The 27,246-nt window shown below is 48.7% G+C and overlaps 1 protein-coding gene across 1 annotated transcript in view; it reads left to right on the top strand.

Annotated features, from left to right (window-relative positions):
• Positions 1–27,246, top strand: part of LOC119167314 (cytochrome P450 3A4) — a 48,552-nt gene extending 21,306 nt beyond the window's left edge. Inside the window, exons 4-5 of the mRNA XM_037418784.2 lie at positions 7,382–7,590; positions 25,975–27,246. Coding sequence (XP_037274681.2) covers positions 7,382–7,590; positions 25,975–27,150 — 1,385 coding nt within the window. The 3' untranslated portion in view covers positions 27,151–27,246. The remainder of the gene's footprint in view (positions 1–7,381; positions 7,591–25,974) is intronic.

The raw sequence follows: 27,246 nt of genomic DNA, 5'->3' as shown, positions 1-27,246 counted from the left end.
AAAATCGCTACACGAAGGTCAAGTACCAGATGACTGGAGGGCCGCCAGAGTCAAGCCTCTTTATAAGTCGGGTAAAAAGCAACTTATCTAGAATTATCGTCCTATTTCATTAACGTCAACTACGTCTAAGCTTATAGAACACATAATACAAACGCATATCTCCGAGTTTCTTAGTAAGCATAATATCTTAACAAAACACCAGCACGGATTCAGAAAAGGCTATTCAACCTGTACTCAACTTGTCGAAACAATTCACGATTTCGCAACTTCAATTAACAATAGGACACAAACTGACGTTATCTTTATGGGCTTTTCAAAAGCGTTTGACAAAGTCTCACACAAGAAATTACTTTTTAAATTAGAGAAAACACTTAAAAGTCCACGCCTAATAAAATGGATAGCAGACTACCTTATAAACCGTAAACAATTTGTTGTTTTTAATGAATTCTGTTCAGAAGAGGCAATCGTTGACTCTGGCGTCCTACAGGGTACGGTTCTTGGACCCCTTTTGTTTTTAATTTTTATCAATGATATTGTGAATGAAATTCCTGTAAAAATCAAGTTGTATCCAGATGATTGTGTCATATATTCTGAAATATCCAATGCAACCGATCAAATAATTCTGAATAGTGCCTTTTATGACATTGTGAAGTGGTGTGATTTATGGCAGATGTCAATTAACTTCGATAAAACAGTATTTAAACGAATAACCCACAAGAAAAAACCCCTACTATTTAATTATTCCACCGCAAGTTTCACCCTTTCTGAGGTAACTAACATTAAGTATCTTGGCCTTTGGATTACTAATGACCTTAGCTGGACTAAACATATTGACTCCGTAATTACAAACGCTAACCAAAAACTATTCTTCCTTCGAAGAGCTCTAAAACATTCTAATTCCACGGTGCGTACTCTAGCGTACAGGACTATCATTCGCCCAGTGTTAGAATATGGAGTGATTGTTTGGGACCCCTTCACTAAAGCTAACGTAACTAAATTGGAAAACGTGCAGAAAAAGGCAGTCCGCTTTATCTTTAATATCTTTGGACGCACCTCTATAACTGAACTCCTACATCGTGCCAATGAGCCTTCAGTTACCGAAAGAAATCGTTTAATACGACTACAATTTCTATACCAAATAATTAAAGGGCATTACAAGCTTGATGTCTCCAATATCATTTCCTTTTCTTCTGGGTACGCCATGCGCCAAAGGCATCAACTTACAATAACCCCTTTCCGGTCCCGAAATAACTGCTTCAAATATTCCTTTTTCCCTCGTACAGTAACTCAGTGGAATGAACTAACTAATAACCAAGTGATGAAGCCGTCCTTAAAGTTGTTTGCAGCAAATTTGACCTGATTGTTCACATCATGCCGTTCTATTTTTTTTTGTCTGTTTGGTTTATGCATTCTTGAGTGCCAACATTGTGAAAATTATATCTGTAACCACCCTGCGAAAATCTCTGTAATAGGGATTGCAGTATGAATAAATAAATAAATAAACAAGAAGCACCAGTGTAGTACAGATTTCCGACAGCACGAAGACGCAGACAACGAGCGCAGAACTCGTGACCCGGCAGAGGCATCGTCCTTCGATGTAGACGCCACTCGCAAGAGAAAGCAAGCGCCAGCTGATAAGACAACGCAAAAGCGGTGCCCATTTTTACACAATGGCTGTGCCCCATCTGCAGGCGAGCGTCTCACCCTCGCGCCAACTGCCCGGTTCGGCGAGCGTCCTGCAACTTTTGCCGCAAGAGTGACCTTTTCGAAAACGTGTGCCAAAAAAAAAAGTGCGAACGGGAAGCACACACAGAAACCTTGGGCTAGCTCCATCAAGTTGCATGCAGTTGCGGTAGAGCGCCCGAACGCGAAGCTTGTCGAGATCATCGTCAGTGGGCACCCGCTTTTTTTCGAAGTGTACTCCGGTGCCGAAGCTTCGGTTGTACCCAGTACGTGTTCCGGCGTCGCTTCAAAGATTCCAAACACCAACAGCGAATATAAAGGCCCAGTAAACAACATACAGCCGGTCATAGGTACTTACGCTGCAATACTGTTGTGACACGGCAAGTCAACCCAAACAGCTTCTTTAAGTCCTGGCAACCAAGATAATCCCGTTGCTAGGCTTCCAGGCAGGGTGTCTGCATGTTTGTGGATGAAGTCGCGTTGACTTCGCAGCACTCGGGCGACTTGTGCCCTGATTCTAATCTCTTATGAAAACTTGTGACGCTCCCCGAAGCTTACATTATCAGGCTGCAACCCAATATGCTGCGTTTTTCGCCTTGAACGTACCCGGGCGCATTCCACTCCTCTTAGACGCCATCAAAACTGATATAGACACGCTGGAAGCGGTGACTGTGATTTGCAGAGTGGATACACCCACTGACTGGAGTGCTGGTCTGGTTGTCATCGCTAAGGCCTAGGGTGGTTATCGACTGTGCGTAGACTTGACTCAATAAGGTGATTCTTCGAGAGCGTCAAGTGCTCTCTGCAGTGCAACAATTATTCGAATTGCTTGAAAAGGCTACAGTGTTGTCTAAGTTTGACGCTACGATAAGCTTCCACTGAGTCAAGCTGCCCCCCCGAGTCTAGAAAATTGAGCACATTTAAAACCCCGCTTGGACGCTACTGTTTTCTACGGCTGCATCACGACTGCATCGGAATACATTTAGTGGCAGATGTCCCGGACCCTAAAAGACCAAGCGGGAGTGGTGAACATGATTGACGACATCTTCGTCTTTGGAAAGACGTGCTCAGGGCGTGACCACATCTCTGAAAGGTCATGGACCACTTGTATACACCTGGGTCTGTAGGTGCCTACCAACAAGCAGCAGAGCAGAACTCTCTCTAGTTACGCCAGGGGTGACCGGTATGCCATAAGTGCCAGGTAAAGCTCATCCGCTTTCCCAGCAGCTCTTTGACTACCCTCATTATCCGTTCCACCTTCCTGTTCGACTATGGAAAACGGGGACTGCTATTGATTGTACAGAAGCCGTAGCATTCGGCGAAGGCGAAGAACTCTTTTGCAGGAAACTTAAGACCATTACCATTGCGTACCAGTTTCGGAATCAAATGGCATGCTAGAACACTCTTGACGGCATCGGCGACCACAGTTTCTGTGGTTGAACACACGCTGACCACTTCCGGAAAGAGCGACCAGTAATCCGCCACAAGGACTCAGTCTTAGCCGTTCAGTTGAAAAAGATCACTTCCCAAGGCAGAGTAGGAGTAGTTGACGGCAACATGAGCTCCGAGCGCTGCACCCTGACTTACGCGCACGTCAATCAGCCAGACACCATGTGTTTCTATCTGGTTGTTGATTACCGGCCACCAGACTGACTTACAAACCAAAGCTTTGCGTCGGTCAATACCGTGATGCCCTTCATGGACAAGCTCTAGAATGCGGCGCTGAAGTACAGATGGCAGAACAACGCGGGAACCCTTCAGAAACAGTTTCTCCCAGACGCTGAGATGGCCGTTGTACTGAGAGTATCTCTTCACAGGGAGATGCAAGTGGACCACCAAGGCCAGCCGTTGGCGGGATACTCAAGCAACAGGCTGCACTCGCTATCGTTGGCTTCGGTCTAGCGCAGGCGCTCGAGCTGTGAAACGATGTCTGGGAAGGAGCGAACGACTTCTTGGACAAATATCTCTACATTATTCATTCGGTTGGATGGAGGGGTACCCAGCAATGCATGCGAGGCAGTATGGGCAGTTGCTAACAGCTTCTACGGTACGTAGAGACCTTTTTAATGCAAGCGCACGAATTTCGACCAATTTAGAGTGGAAGTAGATTCAACATCGATGGAACCCAAAGTGCCACTAGCGGAAAATTGTCTGTCTTGAGGAGAAAAATGCAATCCGCGAACGTATTGTTCGAAGCTTTGCACGATCTAGTTAGTCGCTAAAGCTTCTTTTCATGTATAGCTGCACCGGCGTTCTGAAGGTGTGAGCGAACGCGACGTAAAAGCGACGGCTCGACATCCACCGAATGGTCATTTTAGGGGTGAAGCTCCTTATAGCGTGAAAAGATCACCAAAGTTGATTTTGCGCTTCCTTGGGGGAACTATACGCATTCAGGATAAAAAGACTCTTGTCTTTGCGCTTGCGAGGCACGAGTTCGACTAAAACATGATCGATCTGCGAATTCTCCGTCTCGTTCTGCAATGTCGTAATGTTTCTCTTTACGAAGGTCGTAACTTGAGTATCATTACCCGACCCGGCAAAAGATTCGTAACCTGCTAATTTTGCATTTTTCCAACACTCCTGGATCGCAATAACCTCCGGTCGATCGGCGTTGTTAAGAAAAGATGGTAAAACCGCACGTTTGCGCGAGAAACCCCTACAGTTCCACTGCCAAATCGTATTACTGTAAGGGTGCAGAGCCATCATGGTTTAGCTTGAGCGCTTGGCATAGCCATTCTATCTGTCGGTCCCTGCTAGCAAATTCAGCCTTACTTTGCTCAATAGCGTTGCCTACTTGTTTCATCTGTTCTAGTACAGCCTGGAGCATACCTTGTAGTGACTTTGTTTCCACCTCAAGCGCTTCAATTCTCTCTCCGTGATTTTCTTCAATTTCGGTTTCTTTAGCCCTCTTTGTCTTTAAAGGCGGTCGGTTTGTTCCTGGGGTGTTTCCAGCGCCTTCCCTGGTTTTCTGGTTAGATGAGGCTTAATCTCATCAAGCTCATCAATCTCATCAATCACAGCACCAAAGACTTCTGAGAAGTAGAATCGGGAGGAAAATCATGAAGCGCTTGGGGTTCGAGCCTATGGAGTGTTCCAGGCAGACCACTAGCATACCTAAATCAACTAGGGCAAGACTGAAAATTATACCGCTGCCGAAAAACATGCATCCGGCGTTTCATGAAGGCAGACGCAAAGCTAGAGCTGTAGCCCTACAGGCGAAACTTGAAGGTCGATCTGGCGTGCTTTACACGGACGCTGCAGATTACGAAAGAAAGGGAGCACACACAGCGGTAGTGGTTCGCGAGAACGGGGACCTGGTCTCACGCTGCACCTCTAAGAACACAATCACCACAGAGGCAGAAGAACTTGCGATTGCTTTGGCAATAGCTCAAAAAGGTACACGAGTGATTGTTAGCGACTCTAAGTCAGCCATTAAAAACTACGATATGGGCAGGATCTTTGCTACAGCCGCCAAAATTCTAAGACAAGGACCAGTACCCGCAGAGCTAATCTCACTATTATGGTCCCCGGCCCATCAAGGTCTGAAGGGGAATGAGAAGGCGCACGCGATCGCCCGAGGGCTCACTTTCCGGTCGATCGACGCTGACCCGCCGCCTTCGCGCGAGCAGCCCCTCTCCACAAGAGACGAACTACGAACGTTTCAGGAAATCACCGCACACTATAAACTCCACCGTAAGATTTATCCAGAGGCAGCTAAACAGCTGAGCAAAAAGGAGGAAATTATGAGGTGGAAATTGCAAACCGGGGTGTTTCCAGACCCTCACGTGTACAGGCACCCGGAAGTGTTCAACTCCAGATGTGTGCACTGCAACAGCACTGCTGGTTTAGTGCACATGGTATGGACCTGCCCATCCTACAATGATACAAGTAGAAATGTAGAATCCTGGGAGGCCTTATTACACAGCCGTCACGCCGAAGAACAGCGTCAAGTCATCGGTCTGGCCCTGACCGCCGCCGTGTCCCAAGGGATTCCGGCCGATGGCTAGGGGGATGATTGGGGGCAGAGGCCGAAGCCTCTTCCCCCGTCATTCTAGACGGGTGCAATAAACGTTATTTCTCTCTCTCTCTCTCTCTCCTTACGGCGTGGCTTGTGCGTCCCTCGTTGTAGTGCGTAACAACAGCTGGCACATACCCGAAAGAGCGGTCCTTAGAATGTCCGCTGGATGGCGGCACTTGTACATGATGAATACATAACGAAAAGTTGTGAGATGGCTGTACTTGGCATGTTCGATCACTATATAGACGGACGGACTGATGTATGCAAAGACAGACAAACAGACACTCAGAAGGGCGGACGCGCGGACGAACGAATGGAAAGACACAGGCACGGCCGCACAAACAGACGCACGGACGGGCGAATAGACAGACAGATGAAGGAATGGAGAGACGGAAGAACGGGCGTATAAATGGACGCATGGACGGACGCATGGACGGGCGGACGCACCGATGGCCACACGGATAAATGGACACACGAACGGACACACACACAGGGACGCATAGATGGACGCAAGCAAGAATAAAAGGTTGGATGGAAGCACGGACGGACTGACGAACGCTTCGCCCCACCAATCATCATTCACTCCGTGGATATCCTGTGATTTTTTTTAGAAGTACTGCCCCGACATCATAGGAGCTGGTGTCAGCGGACGTCATGGCCTTTATGTGTTGTTGCACCAAGCCACGAAAAGGTCTGAACAAAGTAAATGTTTCAGTTCGGCGAAAGTGGACTGCTGCGCAGGGCCCCAATTTCAGACACTGTTCTTGACTAGCAGAGTTCGGATTGGTGCAGCCATGACCGAAACGTGTGGCAAGAAGCACCAGATGTGCTTCACATGGCCCAGCACGCGACGAACCCATGCAACATTTTGGGTGGATGCGTGTCTTTGAACAGGCAACCTTGTCTAACCAAAGGCTCCAAGCATCCCACTTCAAATGAAGACACGCGGATCACTCCTAGTGGCCTCAGCAGGTCGGAGAGCGGGTCTGGGTACAAGCCGTCAGCTATCCAGCGACGCCTACGTGGTGGAGATTCCAAGGGGCGTTCTGCAGCGCAACCGGAAGCATCTAGTGCCAACGGTGGGACTTCCTTGGGAGCCACGGCCAGCCCACCCGCAACTGCCATGGCGGCCAAGACTGAGACTACTACACCGACAGGAGCTGCAGACGATCAGAGATGTGTGTTATTCCTAGGTTACCCGGGGGGTGGGAGGGGGTAGTGTGTGGCCGTATTTCTAGATGGCTGTAGAAATCACATATCGTACAACAGCACTGCCTGATAGCAGCGCAGTATGTACTGGTTTCTAAGGGCTGCCAGTAAACATGACATCAATTGTTTGTCTGGATACTCTGATGTCATGAGACTTACCCGATGGGCTAGACAGTGAAGCTAAATTGCGCTTATGTCATCATTTGACGAGACAAAAGCAACCTATCTTTAGCTGACTTGAGAACTTCGTTTTGAATTCTATGCCACGTGCTGCGGTTATTCCTTACGGGACTCATTGTGACGACATGTAAGTGAATTTAGGAAGCATAATATCATGGCTGAATGTGTAAGTGAAAGACTTCGCAGCGTGATGAAACTTGCGACATCATGCGCGATTTTCGTTCATGTCCATGAGGCTTTCTGCTATCACCAGTATGTTTAACTGACAGCCCACTTCTTATTTTACTGCAGGTGACAAGTGGCGAGAACTGAGATCGCTCTTCAACATGTGTTTCACGACTAGCAAAGTCAAGGATCTCTTCAGCGCTGTCGATGCGTGCACGACTGAGTTCGTTAACAAGATGGACGCCCTCTGCCGAAACGGCGAGCCTATCGACGTGTATCATCATGCGCACTGCCTTACCCTAGACACCCTGGCGAAGACGGTGCTGTCATGGCAGGTATACGAAAGGCCAAACTGCAATTTCAGGGCATTCGCACGTAGCGCCATCTATAAGTGGTGACCGAACTGCACTGCCGTCACTGCATGAAAAATAGCGCTAACAAAAAAAAATATGCTTCACGACGTGTCGTTCTGTATGATGATGATTGTATTGTGTCTCTAAAAGAAACAGGCTGTCATGTTGGCTAGAGCTGCGCCACCCAAAAGAGCCCCTGGGGGTTTATTTCGAGCCGTTTTAAAGCAAACGATATGAAAGAGGGAAAGAGAACAAAGGGAGGACAGAATAAGTGTGACGTACAGTCACACTGATAAGCTGCAATCTGATACATGTTCTCGTGCTGATTAAAAAACATTTTAGAAAACTTGATGAAAGTTGTTGTCGTAATGCAATCGTCGAGGTTCCGCACGTTTCCTGGTAGACTTTCGTGCACTTGAAAAATTGAAATCGTCCCCTTCATGGTGGGCACCTTGCGTTATAGCTGTGGGATCCGCGATGCCTTGTTGGTCTCCGTGCGCTTGTTCGCCAGGTGTATTGCTGTCCTGGCTTTTGTCCCTATTTACCATGTTTTAAGGGCTGTCGGCGTCTTGGTCTTCATCCTCGCTTGTACCGTTTCCGGGTATGCGCAGCAGGTGTTGCCTGTTTCGCCTCAGCATCCGCTGGTCCTCGGTCTTCACCATGTAAGATCTTGGAGCGGCTTGCTCGCTTACTGTCACTGTGCGTGACCAGTGTCCATTATGAATGGGTACTGCAGTTCCACTTCCGAGCGGTGGTAGTGCCTTTCCCTTCGAAGACTGGCTTTTCCACTGTAGTTCCGGGATCGCCTAGGTACTCGGGAAGGGTCGTGCGAAGGTGCCGGCCTTGCAGTAGTTCACCCGGAGAGCGACCATCTTCTAGTGGGGATGACCGATAGACTAAAAGCCCCAACAAAAAGTCACCGTTGGAGTCATTGGTCTTCTTTAGAATGCGCTTAACAGTCTGAACCCCCTTTTTTGCCAGTCCATTTGACCGAGGGAATTCTGGACTCGATGTGATGTGCTGAAAGTCATATCTTTACACAAACTCTCGGAACTCTTGCGATCCAAACTGGGGCCCATTGTCAGTACATACATGAACCGGGATGCCGTACTGTGAGAAGATGGCCGATATTCTATCAATGACTTCTTTGGCTGTTGTGCTTCTTAGCTTCTCTACGTCAGAGAAATTGGAGTGGGCATCGTATACAATGACATAGGAGGCTCCCCCGAACTGAAAAATACAATTCCCACTCGGTGCCATGGCCTGTCCGGGGTTGGCTGCATGAGAAGGGGCTCACTCGGCTGCTTGTATGCATACCTTTGGCAAGTACTGCACCCCCGAATGAAGGAGTCAATGGCACTGCTGAGTCCAGGCCAAAATACCATCCTGCGTGCTCTCGCCTTGCATTTATTTAGTCCGAGGTGTCCATCGTGAACTCGTCGAAGAATTTCTGCTCTCATGGCTTTAGGTATGACCACTTTGCATCCCTTCAGTAGTGTACCTTCTACCACTGACAGTTCTCCGGCAAAGGGCTCGAGTTTACCTTCGACGGCGTCACCCCGCGAGATTCGTTCTCTCACCTCGCTCAAATACGGGTCGTTCCTTGTTTCCTTTTCCAGACCTACTTTCATGGGCGTGCTTACGATGCCGGAGACGACCTCTGTCGCATGGATGTCAACGTCTGTGAAGGCACTCGATGACTGTGATGGCATACGTGCACGCGACAGCATGTCCGCCAGAACCAGCTCCTTGCCAGGCACGAACTGCAAAGTATAATCATATTGTAAAGGCCTGATGAAAAAACGCTGTAATCGTGGTGGCATGTCTCCAATGCCCTTTTGAGAAATGGCAAGCAGGGGCCTATGGTCAGTTTCGATCCATACCTTTCGACCATAAACAAAATGATGAAATTTCTCGCATGCAAACACTATACCGAGCGTTTCCTTTTCAATTTGCGAGTAACGGGTCTCGCAATCGGTTAATGTTCTTGATGCATACGTCCCTGGGCGCCAGTCATTGCCATGTTTCTGCAGCAGGGCCGCTCCTAAACCGGTCCCCGAAGCGTCCGCAGTGATCTTAGTGTCCTTCTTGTCAAAGAGCGCGAGTAACGGTGGGTTTGTTAACGCGTTGCACACTGCTTCCCATTCCCGCTGATGCGCTGTGGTCCATTCAAACGTGACGTTTTCTTTCACAAGGCCGCGCAGCAAGATTATCTTATCACTCAACGACGGCACATATTTGCGAAAATAGTTGACCACGCCCATCATTCTGCGCACGCTGTGCCTATCTGTAGGTGTCAGCAGTGAACGGACGCTTTCAACCAGGTTGCGACTCAGACTTATTCCCTGCTCGCTTATTACGTCACGCAGGAACTCAATTTCTTTCACGCCAAAAACGCATTTCCGCAGGTTAAAAGTCAGGCCCGCTTTTTGTGCCCGCTTCAGCACGGCCTGCAGGCGTTCGTTATGCTCATCCTTGCTGACGCCCCACACTAAAATATCGTCGATGTTTATGCGTACACCTGCCAATCCTTCAAATATTTCTGTTAGCGTTTTCTGGAAAACTTCGCTTGCTGACAAAATTCCGAACGGAAGTCGCAAGAAGCGATAATGCCCGAACGGCGTCACGAAAGTGCACACTCATGATGTAGCTGCGTCCAATGGAATTTGATGGAAACCTGCCTTGGCGTCTAGGCGCGAAAAAAATGTTGCACCTGACAGCTCTGCCTCAATCTCTTCCCTTGTTGGCATAGGATAGTGCTCACGTTTTATGCTCTTGTTTATTTCCCTCGGATCTATGCATACACGAAGGGCCCCACCTTTCTTACGCGTAATAACCAGAGGGCTCGCCCATTCTGTCGGTTCGTCCACTTTCTTGATAATGGAGGCAGTTTCCATGCGTTACAGTTCTTGTCGAAGAGGCTCTCTCAGGGCCAAGGGTACCCGTCGGGCTGGGTGCGCGACTGGAACAACATCCTCCCGCAGGGCCATCCGGTATCGCCTTCCGACACAGCCCGTACCCTGAAATAAGTCTGGAAAGGCCTTCTCGGGTTCCGGCTCGCTCCACCTTACCGAATCCACACATTTCGGGACAAGCCCTAATTGCTTACATGCGTGCAGCCCTAATAAGGCCTGACGACCTTTTTTGACTACGAAGAAGGTCACAGCATGCGTCGCGTCGTTTAGTAGCAACAATTTTCTGCCATATCTGACATGCTTGATGGCGCTGCCATTGTAAGCCTTCAAAACTGCACTACTTTTCTGCAGGTCCACTGCTGCCTTGTTAACGACAGAAAAAAGACCACGGAATTATGTTGGCTTGTGAACCTGTGTCCATTCGAATCTGATTTCCGGTCCGCCTAGCTTTCCGCTCACCGTCCCGTCTGCGCTTTCCCCGAGGCTTACACCGTAGACACCGATGTCCATAATGTCAAATCCGTCCTCTGCCTCAACTTCTTGTACTTGGTCTATGTGTCGGCTCGGTCGACGCTTGCAGCATATAGCAAAATGGTTCGGCTTATTGCAAGCAAAGCATGTCTTTCCATATGCTGGACATTGCCTTTGCGCGTGCTCCTTGTTGCACTGTTGGCACCGAAATCTTTTTTTGTTGTGCTCTGCCCTGTGGGCGTAGTCTACTTGCAACGTTTGACTCGACCAAGCAGCAGTTTGTCGTGCTGAAACCTCGGCTGCTTTACAAATCTGCTCAGCCTTCTGTAAGGTTAAGCCCTTTTCTCGCAGCATCTTTTCCCTTATCTTCGGGTTGTTTGTGCCAAAAACAACCTGATCTCGTATCATAGATTTTTCTAGCGTGCCGAAACTGCATAGCTTTGCCTGTTCTTTAAGCTCTCGCAAATAATGCTCAAACGGCTCTCCTTCGTTCTGCATGCGAAGGCAAAAAACATGCCTCTCGTAAACCTCGTTCCCCTCGTCGACACAGTACTCCTCGAACTTCCGAACACTGTCTGGTAGTCTTCATTGCTCTCACCTTCTGCGAACGAGAAGTTGTTGTAGATGTTGAGGGCTTCCTCACCGGCGATGCTGAGCAAGATTGCTGTCTTGGAGGCTTCCGTCCTGGGTGGTTTAGTGGGCGTCGCCGCGAAGAAAGTTCTAGTTTTTGCTTGAACATCTGCCAATTTCTTCGTATGTTGCCTGCCAACCGCAGCTGTTCTGGATGCTTGACGTTTTCCATTTGACGAGGCTTTGGCACTTTTGACATCATGTATTGTGTCTCTAAAAGAAACAGGCTGTCCTGTTGGCTAGAGCTGCGCCACCCAAAAGAGCCCCTGGCGGTTTATTTCGAGCCCTTTTAAAGCAAACGATATGAAAGAGGGAAAGGGAACGAAGGGAGGACAGAATAAGTGTGATGTACAGTCACACTGATAAGCTGCAATCTGATACAATGATGATGTATTTCGTTTAGAGGCCCAAGGGCGAAAGAGCGCCAGGACTGTGGTTATGTTGTTGTATGGCTTTATGGTTCATGCGGTGGCTGTAGAGAAGCCTTAAAATCAAAACAGTAAGTGCTTTAAATAACTGGAATTTAAAATTATGGTGGCTGCTATAGTAAGGTGAATGCTATGAGAAGGGAATGTCGATTTCTAAAGAAATAGTGTCGTAACTATAAATTGATGAAGTATGAAATAGCCCATCAGCCTCACAAAAGCCTTGAGTACAAGGTCTAGGAGACATGTGTCATTACAAATAAAAGTCACAACTACTGCCTCTCGAGGGAAGCAGTGTTACGATTGTTAGGGCAGATAATATTGAGCATGCGGACATCACTCAAGAAAGCTAAAACGGATCTCGCGCTAAATAGTGGCTCTCTGCCTAGGAAGAGAGACAAGGGAAAAAGCATATGCATTGTTTATTTGCAAAAAAGGGAAGTGTCTCATCCTTTCAATTTCTGCTTCATGACATTCCAACAGCACATACTGAACAGTAAGTCATTCGCCACATCTACCAAACAGGGGATGATCCTCACCAGTCAATAAAAAAAAAACTGTGCGTACCGTAAGTGTGTCCTATTGTGAGGCGACAGAATAGAACATCACTTCGCCTTCACATGGTTAATGATGGCCAATGTCCTAATCGTGGCTTAACTATGGCAGAAATAGCCAACAAGGTTTCATGCACCCCACTTTAAAACACTAATATTCTCTTTGGAGAAGACTTGCTTTATGGCACACTACTGTACCTTTTCTGAATGCACTAGCTGATGTAATTTAAATAGAAACTTTCATCAACTTGGTTAACAATCTTTCTTCTTTGTACCTTTGTTTGTAAGATGTAACTGCAACCTCAGTGATACAAATATCGTAGTTTCATCAAAAATATTCGTTTGATCCGAATTTCGTATCACCTAAAAATACAGAAAAGTATGCGACAAAAGATCAATAGCGTGCGTTTTCATTTATTATTTTTCATGGCCGCAGCAACGTCACGAACGACCCTGAATAATTGTCGGTAAAGTATTTAGACTTCAGCAGTCGTACCTGAACTCTTAAATATACGGTACGTGCAGGTGCAATTGGTGAACCAGGTGTACTGTGACCCATGACAACTAGTATCGCCATTCTAATAATCCTACGCTTTGTGCATAACACTAAAGTACTGCGGCAAAAGTGACTTAAGACGCGCTTTAAGCACGATAGATAAAGACGAGAAAATTATAGAATATTTGTTCTTTAATATTTTCTGAACGCAGTAGCGATGGGGATGCGCTTTTGGAGATTTACGGCCTTGCTAAAAGAATGAGAGAGTGTACAGCAACGCACTTCCCAATCTATAGCGCATGATGTTACGAGGCCTAGCTCTTTTTGCCAAGACAGTCCTCTTCCTCTTTCGGTCCTCGTACAAATTTTATTGATGTCTGATACACAAGGTCATGGCTTGTATCAATGTGGCAGGCTCGTTTCAATACAGAACAACAACAGCACGAGATGACCTGTTCTTTTTTTTAATAAGAGCAGTACGCCAACGCCATTTGTAATGTAAACGTGAAAAAACACGAAGGCGCCTTGGGACCAAATAGATTGGCGCACACAATCGTTGACGCAAGAACCGGGCTTTATCTTGACCCCGGTTTAGGAACAGTATTTTCCTGCACCACGATTCCGACTGTTTGACGGCACGGTGCACGTTCGCGCGCTTGGATGCCCGCGCTTTTGCGTGCTTATCACGCCTTCCGCGAAAGCTCGACCGCATAGAGCTTGTTGGTACCTGAGCGGTAGCGTTACGTTCGTGTCAAACGTCCGTAGGCGAGAGTCAGTTCACGAGAACTGTACTGCTCTACATTGCAGGCCAAATAGGCTTCGGTTGGGACCAAAGGAAAATTAGTACCTTCAGCCGAAATTCGCATGAGCCGTGATCGTATCCCCAAGGTTTCACGTATTTGTGGGTTATTATTTGGCAGTTACGAAAAGGCGCAATGAATAGCTTCGATGCGCAAACATGCCACGAATTTATGATTGCGATAGCATCTTCTTTCTTTTTTTCTGGCACAGCTTTCATACTGAGAGAGTGTCCTTCAAAAAAAATTGCCCGCAGCTTCCCTCGGGGGAACACTGAGGAGGATGCGGACCATATAATTGGTTAACGGGGTGTTAAAGTGCGACTTACTTGGGTCGATGGCTAAATTGGTTAACGTGGTTGTGAAATGGGGTGTTAAATTGCGACTTACTTGGGTCGATGGCTAAATTGGTTAACGTGGTTGTAGGAGGGGGTGTTAAATGAGTGAACACGTACACACGTATGCGAAAGGGCGGCGCTGGTCGAAGGGACGTCGATCATTGTGTTTGTGGATTCGTTGGAATTCATTTCACCGCGACCTTGGACGTCGACGCGCCGTACAAACCAACCGACGAGCGGCAACTGAGCGAGCGAGCGCCGACCTTGAGTATATATACAGCACGACGGCGCATGCACTGTCAGCTGTTGAATGTTCTCGAAGCGCGACGCCACATGCGCGTCCACTGGAGAATCAGGAGAATTGTAGATGTCGAACGCGGTGTGTAGAGGAGGAAGGGTGCACAGATGGTGGAGGAGTGAAGCGCGCGCGGTGTGTAGAGGAGGAAGGGATGCACAGATGGTGGAAGAGTGGGCGACGGCGCATGCACGCGCGTCAGCTGTCGAATGTTCGAGAAGCGGTGCGGACTGCGCGGACGGCGCACTACAAGGCGCGAGTATAAGATGCTCCGCATCTAAAAAAGTTAGATACTCGGATACACTTTTTATTCTGCCCTATTATTGCGAAAATTGCTCTCGTTTAAAATGCGGGCGTGCCACAATTTCTATTCAACAAATATCAACAGTCACACAGTCTAAAAGGATTTCTACAAAAAACATGACATTGCCCTGCCATGGTGGTATAGTGGCTAAAGGTACTCGGCTGCGCGCGGGATCGAATTACAGCTGCGACGGCTGCATTTCCGATGGAGGCGGAAATGTTGTAGGCCCGTGTGCTCAGATTTGAGTGCACGTTAAAGAACCCCAGGTGGTCGAAATTTCCGGAGCCCTCCACTACGGCATATCTCAAACTCATATGGTAATTTTGAGACGTGGAACCTCACATATCATAAATAGGGAGTTTTCGATTAGGGGCTCCAAGAGTATGGGGCCCCAAAGCCCTTTGCGTATGCACGCTTTGGGTCAAGCAGGCACGAAAAGTTTTCGAATAGGATCTGCGGCGCTTTGGATACTCTCCCAACTCTTGGTCATAGGACTTCAGTGGGTGTCATCATGTTTGTCTGACGCAAACCTTTTGGGGCAGGCTTTGGGGCTCCCTTGAAAGAAATTTATGTAGCGCGAGGCGAAAAAACGAACACAGGAAAGAATATAGACTGAGAGGACAGAGCACTGAATTCCGCTGAAGTCCCGCTAAATTCCAGAAATAGCGTCCCCGACCCCGGACCCGGGTTGGGTTTCGCGCATGCGCAGTGGCCTTGACGCTATTCCTTTGGGGCCCCAAAATTTCAAAACTTCCTAATCAACATCAACAAAGAACACAATATTTGGGAATGTAGTTTAGGAGCAAAAATGGAAGAAAATACGATGTCCAATACGCCTGAAAGCACCACAGACGCCAAATCTCAAACTGCAGGCGCTCCTGTTGCTCTTTCCTAAATACATACGTAGGTCTGTCCGATTATAAGCGGCAAACGTCACCCAGAACAAAGACGGGTGCTCACGTGAGTTGCCAGCACGTGCGTCGCCGCATTGACGTATGATGGTTTTAGTGGCTGCTGCGGCCTTGCGTGACCTTTAACCTAACTTGCGAGCATCATTTACGCTATAGAGAACACTTCGTAGGGTGCATGTAATCTAATTGTACTGGTGCGCGGCTGGATCACTCGTTGCCCTTCTGAATCACTATGTTGTGAGGCTGTCTATAATCAGTTCCTACATCTTGCATCAATGGTGTTTGAGGTAGCATACGACGCATCTGAATTTTTCGAAGTAGCCACACTTTGCTTCCGAACATCCATACCCCACTTCTTGGTGCAAACTACGTCGTTTTAGGGCAAAAATGCTGCGGTAACCAGAAGCTCTAGCGCGAGAACGTGTCTGGCGAGTCGACCGCTGCCTAATACTATACATAACCTACACCAACCAGTGGCGTACCAACTCTTTCGCGAGTGGGGGCCAAACCTACTATATATATATATATATATATATATATATATATATATATATATATATATATATATATATATATATATATATATATATATATATATATATATATATATATATATACACACAAGTGGTGGAGCGTGCTGTGATTCCCAAGTCCTCGTGCACTACCGGTCACCCCTGGAGCTCCGATCAGGTCGACGGCTGTGCTTGCCAACAGTGATGGCGCAAAACGACCCACCCCCTACCGCCTTCTTCGCACCACCCGCTCAGCCTGCTGGGCCTCACCACACCGTGAGTACCTCGCAACGAGACCCTCCAGTGTTTTCTGGCCTTCGCGGTGAGGACGTAGAAGAATGGCTGGACAGTTACGACCGTACCAGTGCTTGCAATTACTGGGATGAGGCACATAAGCTGCGCTATGTACCCTTTTATCTGAAGGAGGTTGCTAAGACGTGGTATCATAACCACGAACGCGACTTTCCTGATTGGTCAGCATTCACGGTGCAGCTGCGTCAAATATTCGGCACTTCTACAGGACGCTCTGAGGTAGCTAAACAGAAGCTCGCTACCCGCATCCAGGGGCCTGACGAATCGTACACATCGTACATTGAAGACGTTCTGGCCCTCTGCCGCCGCGCCCAAAAGGACATGCCGGAGGCCGATCGTATTCGGCAAGTAATGAAAGGCATCAACTCCGTCGCCTTTAATGCTCTTGTCATGCAGAGCCCGACAACAGTTCAGGACATTATTACCACCTGCCAGCGCCTGGACGCACTTTACTCAATGCGCCTTCCACACGCCTCCTATGACACTCGTCTTACTGGCGAGCATGAGCTGCGAGCTCTAATTCGCACCATAGTGAGAGAGGAACTTCACAGCCTTGTTCCTGCCAGCGCACCGACTTCACCTGCCCGCTCACCCCCTCCTAACCTGCGGGAAATTATAAAGGACGAATTGGCGTCGATGACGAGCGTCGCACGTGCCCCGCCTCCTGTGCCCTTACATGTGCCTACGTATGCCGAAGTCGTGTCACGGCCTCCTCCACCTACTCCACCTGTAACTACGGACGTCGTATACGACCATTTGGCCGCGATGGCAGCCAAGGCACCACCACAACCACACTTCCCTGCCTGGCGCCCTACGCGCCCCGTCTGTTACTACTGTGGCATAAGAGGACATATCTCCCGCTTTTGCCGTCGGCGCCAGCAAGATGAACGACGAGGTTATTCTTCGTACGAGAGTGACCGGGCTGCGAGGTCTGACCCCTACGTTCCAGGAACCTACATTCCCTCGTCACGACGTTCGCCTTCGCCTCCTTTGTCCCACGGTGAACCTCGTTCTTCCCGCTCACCCCGCCGTCGTTCACCATCGCCCTTCCGCCGTACTACTTCGCCTTTACGTTCTGCCCTGATGCCCCTCGACAGCCACTCGGAAAACTAGCAGCTGCAGTTTTTGGAGGAGAAACTGCCTGTCGTCGAAGTGTCCCAATTCCTCCTGCGCGCCCTGCAAATTTACTAACTGTTTGTGTAGAAGGCATTTCGGTTGACGCACTCGTGGACACTGGAGCAGCCATTTCGGTCATTGATCGCGAACTATGTCATCGTCTACGAAAAGTGCAAACTCCATATGTTGGTCCGGTGTTATGTGGTGCTAATGAAAATAGAATTTACCCTATTGGACAATGCACTGTTCGTGTTCTGATCGACGGAATTCGTCACCATATACAATTGGCTGTGCTTTCTTCATGTGCTCATCCGATTATATTGGGCTGGGACTTCCTGTCAGCCGCTTCCGCTGTCATTTCGTGTGGTCCGCCCGTTATTCGCATTACGGACACTGAAAATTCTAGTGCTTACGATTTTTCGTCGCCTCACCTTGTTGCAGCTGCAGACTTTGTACTGCCCCCGGCCCAAGAACGTATCCTCACCATTAGATCCAGCGATACCATTGACGGTGACGCAGTGGTTGTCCCCGATCAGCGCTGCATTTTCCGAGGAATCGCCATCGCATGTTGTCTAGTGCGGTTTTCGCGTGGTCATGCCAGTCTCACCGCCTACAACACGACAACAGAGCCACAACTACTGCCAGAGGGGTCCACTGTTGCCAGCCTTATCGACATAGCACCGGTATGTGTCGTCACTGTATCGTCTCCGCCGTCAGTCGCTAAGTGTACGCCACCAGGAGGCTCATCTAATGCGCTTAAAGCCACTTTGAGTCCATATCTCACTCCAACGCAAACTAATGACTTAATGGCCCTTTTAACAAAACACAAGACTTGTTTTGACGTTTGTTCGGATGGCTTAGGTCAAACTACGGTGACCTCTCATCACATCGCCACAGACGGTTCTCGTATTATCCGCCGTCGCCCTTACCGCGTGTCGTCTTCAGAACGCAAGGTCATCGAGGAACAAGTCAATGACATGCTCGCACGCAACGTTATCAGACCTTCCACAAGCCCTTGGTCTTCTCCTGTTGTCCTAGTTAAGAAAAGGGACGGATCAGTGCGATTTTGCGTTGATTACAGGGCACTAAACAAAATTACGCGCAAGGATGTATATCCTATGCCTCGAATTGACGATGCACTTGACACCTTACAGGGTGCAGAATATTTCTCAAGTCTCGACCTACGATCTGGGTATTGGCAGATCCCGATGCATGAGTCTGATAAAGAGAAGACAGCGTTTGCTACTCCTGATGGTCTCTTCGAATTCAATGTGATGCCTTTTGGGCTCTGCAATGCCCCAGCCACATTTGAGCGGATGATCGATACGGTGCTGCGTGGCCTAAAATGGAAGACCTGTCTTTGTTACCTGGATGACATCGTCATCTTTTCATCCAGCTTCTCGCAACACCTAGAACGTCTAGACGAGGTGCTCACATGTCTAGCCAAAGCCGGTCTCCAGCTAAATACCAAGAAGTGTCGGTTTGCGAGCCGCAGCATCAAAGTGTTAGGCCACGTTGTCAGCAAGCTTGGCATCGAACCTGATCCCGACAAAGTGGCCGCTGTGCTGCACTTTCCTAAGCCCACCACGCTCAAAGACCTTCGCAGCTTCCTCGGCTTAGCCTCTTACTTCCGCCGTTTTGTCCGTGATTTTGCCACTATCGCGGCTCCTCTTCACAAACTCCTGACCACAAGTGCATCATTTCTTTGGACAGATGACTGTGAAGCTGCTTTCCAGACACTGAAGCGATGCCTCACGTCAGGGCCAGTTCTTCGCCATTTTGATCCCACAGCCCCTACTATATTACACACTGACGCAAGTGGGCACGGAATCGGCGCTGTTCTGCTGCAGCGTGACCAGGCTTCACAAGAGCAAGTCGTGGCTTACGCGAGCCGTACTCTCTCCCCAGCGGAACGCAATTACAGCATCACTGAACAGGAATGTCTCGCTATCGTATGGTCCGTGCAAAAATTTCGCCCCTATTTGTATGGCCGCCGCTTCACGATCGTCACGGATCATCATGCGCTCTGTTGGTTGTCATCATTAAAAAACTTGTCAGGACGCCTCGGTCGTTGGGTGCTCCGACTGCAGGAGTATGACTACAGTGTCACATACCGGTCGGGCCGCAAACACCAAGATGCCGACGCTTTGTCACGCTGTCCGCTGTTGCAAAATCATGACGCATCTACCTGCTGCGCAGCACCTCCCAGCCAAGAGACCACGCAGATGACCAGTCTTAGTCCCATCGAGCCCACTGCACCGGATGACTTCCTTCAATCCGCAGACCTCACCTCGCTCCAACGTGCAGACACATACTGCCGTACAATCATCGATCGGCTCACCGGATCATCTCGTGCTCCCAACAGCCGCTTGCGACGACAACTCACGCGTTTCAAACTTCATGACGGAACGCTACTTCGACAAACTTACCATCCTCTCGGTAGCCGATGGGTCCCGGTCATACCTCGCTCACTTCGACTCCAAGTCTTAGAAGCCTTTCATGACGACCCGACGGCTGGCCACTTGGGTTTTCATAAAACCTACGATCGCATTAAGACTCGCTGCTTCTGGCCTGGCCTCTCCACTAGTGTTTCCAGGTACGTCACTTCCTGTTCATCATGTCAACACCGAAAACGTTCGACATCCCTTCCCGCCGGCCCTCTACAGCCTCTCCCGTGCCCATCCGCTCCCTTCGAGTTCGTCGGCATAGACTTATACGGACCCCTTCCGCTTACCGCCGCCGGTCACCGCTGGATTGTTACTGCCGTAGACCATCTTACTCGCTACGCTGAGACGGCAGCTCTTCCTACTGGAGCTGCCAGCGAAGTAGCCGACTTTGTTCTGCGTGCCATTATCCTGCGCCACGGCGCCCCTCGTGTTCTCCTGAGTGACCGTGGCAAGACATTTCTTTCTCGTGTGCTCGCTGAAGTTTTACAGGCCTCTGACACAATCCATAAGACCACCTCGGCATATCATCCGCAAACCAATGGTCTTACTGAGCGTTTTCATAGAACTTTGTCAGACATGATCTCTATGTATGTCCAACCCGATCACAAGAACTGGGACACAATACTACCTTTCGTCACGTTTGCCTATAACACTGCCATACAACGCACTACAAGTTACAGCCCGTTTTTTCTTGTGTATGGCCGTGCACCATCTTTTGTTCTAGACACCAGCTTTTTGTCCACGCCTTCTGTCCCATCTGCGTCCCTTCCGGAAGAATTCGCTGCCCGTGTCAACCACTGCCGCACAATCGCCCGCGCCAACACCTCTACCATTCAGGCCCAGCGAAAAGTTCGTTGTGATGCGACACGTCGAGTTGTGTCATTCTACCCAGGCGACGAAGTGCTCCTCTGGACACCTGTTCGCACACCCGGCCTCTGTGAAAAATTCATTCACAGATACCTGGGTCCTTACACCGTGCTTGAACGAACATCGGCCGTAAATTATCGCGTCGCGCCGGTTACTTCGGCTTCTGATCGCCGTCGTCGCGGGACCGAGATCGTCCATGTGTCTCGCCTGAAACCTTATATCCAGCGCTCATACACTTACTAAATGAACGTCTTGCAGACCGCTTTCGTGTAGGGGGGAAATAGTGTGAGCGCTGATTGTGTTGCTCATCATTTTCACTTTCACCTGCGCATACAAAGCACCGTGATCATCATCATCGTAGCGGCTCGCTGCTTGTTCGGCTGCTGGCTCGCGCGTCTGGGTTGACAATAAAACGGTCGCTCCTTCGTACCTGACGTCGTCTCACAATATATACACGGAGAGAACCTCATCGACGCGCTTGCACTTTGATATGACTTTGAATACATACGGGTGACACCACTCGCTTTCTTAGATACCACGAAGTTCAATCACTCTTTAACAGGCTGAGGAATGGCGCCCATAGCCCGATTTCCGCGCCCAAAACAATTCGTCACACTCATCGGCTCGGAAGAGTTTCGACAGAGCAGCGGGGACAATATATCATCCTTTTTGAAGAAAATTATTTTCAGGAAGCAGCAAATGCTGTGACCGGTCTTTAAAAAGTTTGCGCGTTTCCATCCATAACTTCATCAACGAGTAACAGCAGAATAAAAGCATGAAAAAGTGATGTAATATTGTAGGGCTCCTGTTCAGCGCTTGCTTGCTGTGCAATACTATGGCACAAGACGCGAAGGCGCCGCATAGACAGCCCGCACGGCAAAGAGCCCAAAAGGAAAATCATCACAGAGGAAATGATGGCAAAATTTCACTATGTTCTAACATCGCCTCGCTACATTTTCATTCTTCCGTAAGAACACATTTGAGTGATTACTGTTGTGACGGAAAACTTCACCTTACTTATTGGTTTCCCCAGCATGCAGCAAGAGTGACCACTATAAAAAGTGAGGGGGCTCAGCACCCCCAACTTTGAAATGCAAAGCATTTCTTAGCGAACTTCGGCGACATTAAGCGTATCTATCTATCTATCTATCTATCTATCTATCTATCTATCTATCTATCTATCTATCTATCTATCTTTAAGCTCTCCTGGTCGTTCCAGTAATGGTAACAGCACCAAACTTGTTATGGCATAACGTGACTGTATGACGAGTGTAAGTGACCAGTCTTATATGAAAATCGTGACATGTATGTCATGAAAGTCATGATTTACATGCCATTGTTTTGCTGCTCTCGCGGTGGTTTTGTTCACATGACATGTTGAAAAAGTGGTATGGTATGACGAGACTGCGTGGCGAACGGAAGCGACAGACCCTAACGTAGAAATCATGACATGCATGTCATGCAAGTCATGAGTCATGACTACACGTTACGCTCATGGGGCGCTCGCGGTCGTTTCACGCCGCTTCACATATACCAATTTTGGTATTGCGGGACGTGTATGCAAGACAAAGGTATATGACTGGTGCACACTTGATAGTCATGTTAGAACACGACTACATGCAACGCTGATGTTGCGCTCGCGGTCGTTTCGCTACCTTCCCATATACCAAATTCGGCATTGCGGGACGTGTATGGATGACGAAGGTATGTGACTGGTGCAAACATGATAATCATGATATGCGTGTCATGTAAGAACTTGACTATATGCCATACCCAAGGTACCAATACAACTCGACGGGACCCGGCACGCGTGCGCGTTAGTTGCGTCACGACGGCGATGCCAAGTCAGACGCCGATGTGAGGGTCGTTGCACGCGCTACCCGCACAGCGGCAACGCACGCGCCGGGACGGACCCCTGCCGCGCGCTAGCGGGGAACAAATAAGCCAATTGACGACGTTCCCTCACCCTCCACTTGGAAGAAGCAGGTGCGCCGTGCGCTGTGGCTGTGCGGCTAGCGCATAGAACGGCCCTTAAAGCGCGAGACAGACGTGCGATTTCCGTGCGATGCGGCGTGCGGCGTCGCATGGTGCGGCGTGCCGCATGCGATGTTTTGGGACACACGGGGGCGAAGAAGCTCTCAGCGGCAGGCTCCGCCCCCCTGCGGCGCCTCGGCATGCAGGATCGAACGACTTGGTATCCTCGTAATGAGGCTCAAAACAAACAACATTACACAGCCACGCGTCGTTCCACAAAAAAATAATTAATAAATCGCATTCGTGAACGACAAGCACGTCGTAACCACGGCAACAGCTGATCATTCACGACTCCGACAGGTAGGCCTAGCATCGCAGGCGCCGGCCGTCGCCTACGCCGTTCACACGCGAGCTCGTCATCAAGCGCTTGTTTTTGACAACACTATCAAGCATTGCGCTCGTATGTAATGCGTTAGCATACATTATTACTTTATCGATGCCATCGATGTGAAGAGCAAAGATGGAAGCAAAGCGAGCCATCGCAGAGACGCCGGTAGCTGTGTTTACCTGCGAAATGACCTTGCATCGCTGCTCACGATCTCCGATCTCCCTAGCGGTTTCGAAATGGGCGTTGTCGTGCAGAAAATGCACACTTCAAGCATCACTTTATTCAATGCAAAATAACATCACGTCACCAGGGAAACAAACGTACTCGATGTTTGTCACGCCGCCGCAGTCGGCGATGTCAGCAATCCACGCTCGCACCATTCCATCGACTCGCCTGGAGCCTTAGAACACGGGTGATGGGAGCGGCGACAGGGAGATGGCGCCACTAGCATCGTGACGCCACTCGTATGCTCGCGCTGGGATTGGCTGCTGCCATGCGGCGGTGCGATGCGGCGACGAAAGCCGGTTTGATGCTCGCCGCACCGGCTATGCGGCGGTGCGACGCGAGGATACGTCACGAAACGTCACTACTCCGGCAGTCGCATCGTCGCACCGCACGCCGAATCGCAGAGAAAATCGCATGTCTGTCTCGCGCTTAAGGCGTGCATCGCGATGCGTTGCTTAGACGCATCCGCGTTTAAGCGCGACCAGCGTCTCTCCGTCACGAAGAGAGACAGACGCAGTGCTGTCTGGTCAACGTCATCGGCGCGTATATCAACATGCCGCTTTTCTCGATGGTTGCCACCGGGCCGCGCCTGCGGACGCTGGTCGCGCCTGGCGTCAGACTATAGAGTAGTGCCAACACCACCTAATTGAGTTAACTTATCTAGGTGGTGTTGGTAGTGCTCGCGTTTTGCTGCGCGCAGCGTGCACGCGCGTTAACGTTACGTCGGAGTGTATTGGGCCATTCATGATGCGTTTGTGGCCACTTAACCAGCTCCACATATACAAAATTTGGTATCAGGTGACGTGAATAGATGACGAAGGTAAATGACGCATTCAAACATATATAATGATGACAAGGAAGTCGTGTACGGCATAATTTACATTCGCCTCGTGACGTTGTGCTGATTTTGAAGTTACATAACAACCCTCCTCATTCGTGCTTCGCCTATCATAGATTCCCACTGTACGTGGGATCGGTCAATTTTTTTCCAGTGGGGGGGATGGGGGCTCGCGCTTTTTTGCCCCCCCCCCGGCTGATACGCCTATGACACCACCGCTATTAGAACACCACCTAGTTGACCCATCACAATGGTCTAGTGGAGATGGTTTTCGACTGGTGACCCGAAGGTCACAGGATCGAATGCCGGCTTCGGCGGCTGCGTTTAAAACAGCAGCGAAAATGCTTGCGAATCGCGTACTTAGATTCAAGTGCACGTTGTGGAACCACAGGTGGTCAAAATTTTTGTGGCCCTCAACTACGGCGTCTCTCATAATCATATTGTGGTTTTGAGACGCTAAACCCCAAAAACTGTTATTATTTACATCAACTTGCGGCTTACTGCACGTGGGGCCCTGGTCCAAACAAAGCGCCCTTTGCGGCATCGTAGCTCAATTTCGCATGATCATATGGCTACCCACAGCAAAGGGGAGGGTTATCAGGGGTTATAGTTTTGGCCCTGTGTTTTATTGTTACGCACAAAAATACACCAAGATTCGCGACGCCAACAATAGTGGACGCACGATAGAACCATACAGATTTCGTTTCGTGATGATGAGGCACAGACGCACACATTACAGCGTTAAACTTATAGCCACAGGGACGTCTGCTCTACGGTATTTCAATACATAAATGAAACAAAGCGATTGCCATGTTAAACTGCCTATATATATATATATATATATATATATATATATATATATATATATATATATATATATGCAGTTACTAGAACTTCCCCTGTACATTCCTTGCATAGACCTCATTAATATTGTGTTAAAACACGGAAAAACGAGCCCTTAGGTATACACTTATTCCCCTTATATATATATATATATATATATATATATATATATATATATATATATATATATATATATATATATATATATATATATATATATATATATATATATATATATATATATATATATTATTCGTTTTAGACCCACCATTACCTCTGTCTCAAATCGCATCTGATAGCCTGCATCGCTGCCTGCTCAGATATACTCCTTTTTCAATTTTTGGCTTTTCTTTCTATATATTTTTTAGTCCAAAATTACGTTGTGTTTGAAAAACCATAAGCCTTTTACTTAAGATCCTGCCGCCCGGTTCTTGGCCGATCCCCCTTTGTGAATGTGCACCAGAGTATCAAGGTTCATCATCATCATCATCATCTTACAAGCCTTTCACCGTCAGTGGACCTTCGAAGCTATATCTGGTGTACGCACGTGAACATGCACAACACCATGCCTGAATTTTCTTCTCATAACGAACCACTACAAACTGGCTAGCTGTTTTTCTACGATGCTAATCTCTTTCCGAGTATTGTAAAAAAGCAAAGTCGTCTTTACGTTATGACTAATTGCAAGCAACATTTGCGCATACGCAGGTGAACTTCCAAATGGACGAGGACAACCCCACCGTCACTCGACTTTGCACTGTGTTCCAGCAAATGGACGACACCGCGATCGAGAGCGTGTTTGCCTTTCCGTTACTGCGCGCCGCGCTCCGATGCGTTTATCCGTTCACAGACTTCTGCAAGAGCATGGAAAAAGTCTCGAAGGACGTGCTCGAAGTTCTGAACTGGCGAAAGAGTCCCAGTGCACCTCGAGAGAAAGATGTGCTTCAGAACCTGATCGACCTCCAAACGACAGACGAAGGTGCCACGGAAAAAACGAGACGGTATGCCCGTTCCCTGAACGAACGCACTCTGCTGGCTAACCTGATCATGCTGTTAGCTGTCGGCTTCGATAGCACCTCTTCTTCGTTGGCCTTCTTGCTCTATTTGTTAGCGAAACACCCCGAAGAACAAGAGAATATTCACGCCGAGGTGTTGGCCAAAACAAAAAGCTTGGAAGTTGTGAAAGGAGATAGTGACAACAAGGACCACAACAAGGCACCAGAACAGCCGCCAGATATAATTAAAATGCTTCCGGAAAAGGAACCTTCTCATAGACAAGAAACGCATAAAACACACAGAAGAACGTCGAGTCAAATAGATCCCAGAGCGATTGACAAAACACGGCCAGACGACAAGGTCACGGGACACTGTAATAAAGCTCAAGAAAGGCCCTTCAACTTCAATCTCGAAGCAGACGACATATTGAGCCTCGGACGTCTGGATTTGGTGGTACGCGAAGGGCTGCGCCTCTACCCCGCCCTGCCTGTAATGATCCTGCGCGAATGTGCCCAGGACACCACAGTTTCGGGCCAGTTCATTCCTCGCGGGACAACGCTTGTCGCCCCACCATGGCACATTCACAGAGACCCGAACATATGGCAGAATCCCGACGAGTTCATTCCCGACAGGTTTGCAAATCAGAGCGTGCAATCCTCTACTTATTTTCCCTTTGGCCTCGGATCCCACGTTTGCCTCGGCCAGAGGCTAGCTATGTTGATAATGAAGACAGTTCTGTACAAAACGATCTACAAGTTTGAGCTGAGCCTAAACGCGGAAGATTCAGGTCCTTTGAAATTGAAAGTACCGGGACTGTTGCTGAATCCTGTTGGTGCATTGCGCGTGAATTTTAAGCCTAGGTCAGCTACATGCGGCAGGTCACTTTAAATCGAACAAGGCAAACTAATTATATGTCCTCCCTCACACGGCCATCTCTACCTTCTAAACAATGGACACCAGAATAAACAAAGTGACACTGCGTCA

Source organism: Rhipicephalus microplus, chromosome 6 (assembly GCF_043290135.1).
Source record: "Rhipicephalus microplus isolate Deutch F79 chromosome 6, USDA_Rmic, whole genome shotgun sequence".
In the NCBI taxonomy this organism is placed as follows: domain Eukaryota; kingdom Metazoa; phylum Arthropoda; class Arachnida; order Ixodida; family Ixodidae; genus Rhipicephalus; species Rhipicephalus microplus.
This window is presented reverse-complemented; position numbering and strand designations above follow the sequence as displayed.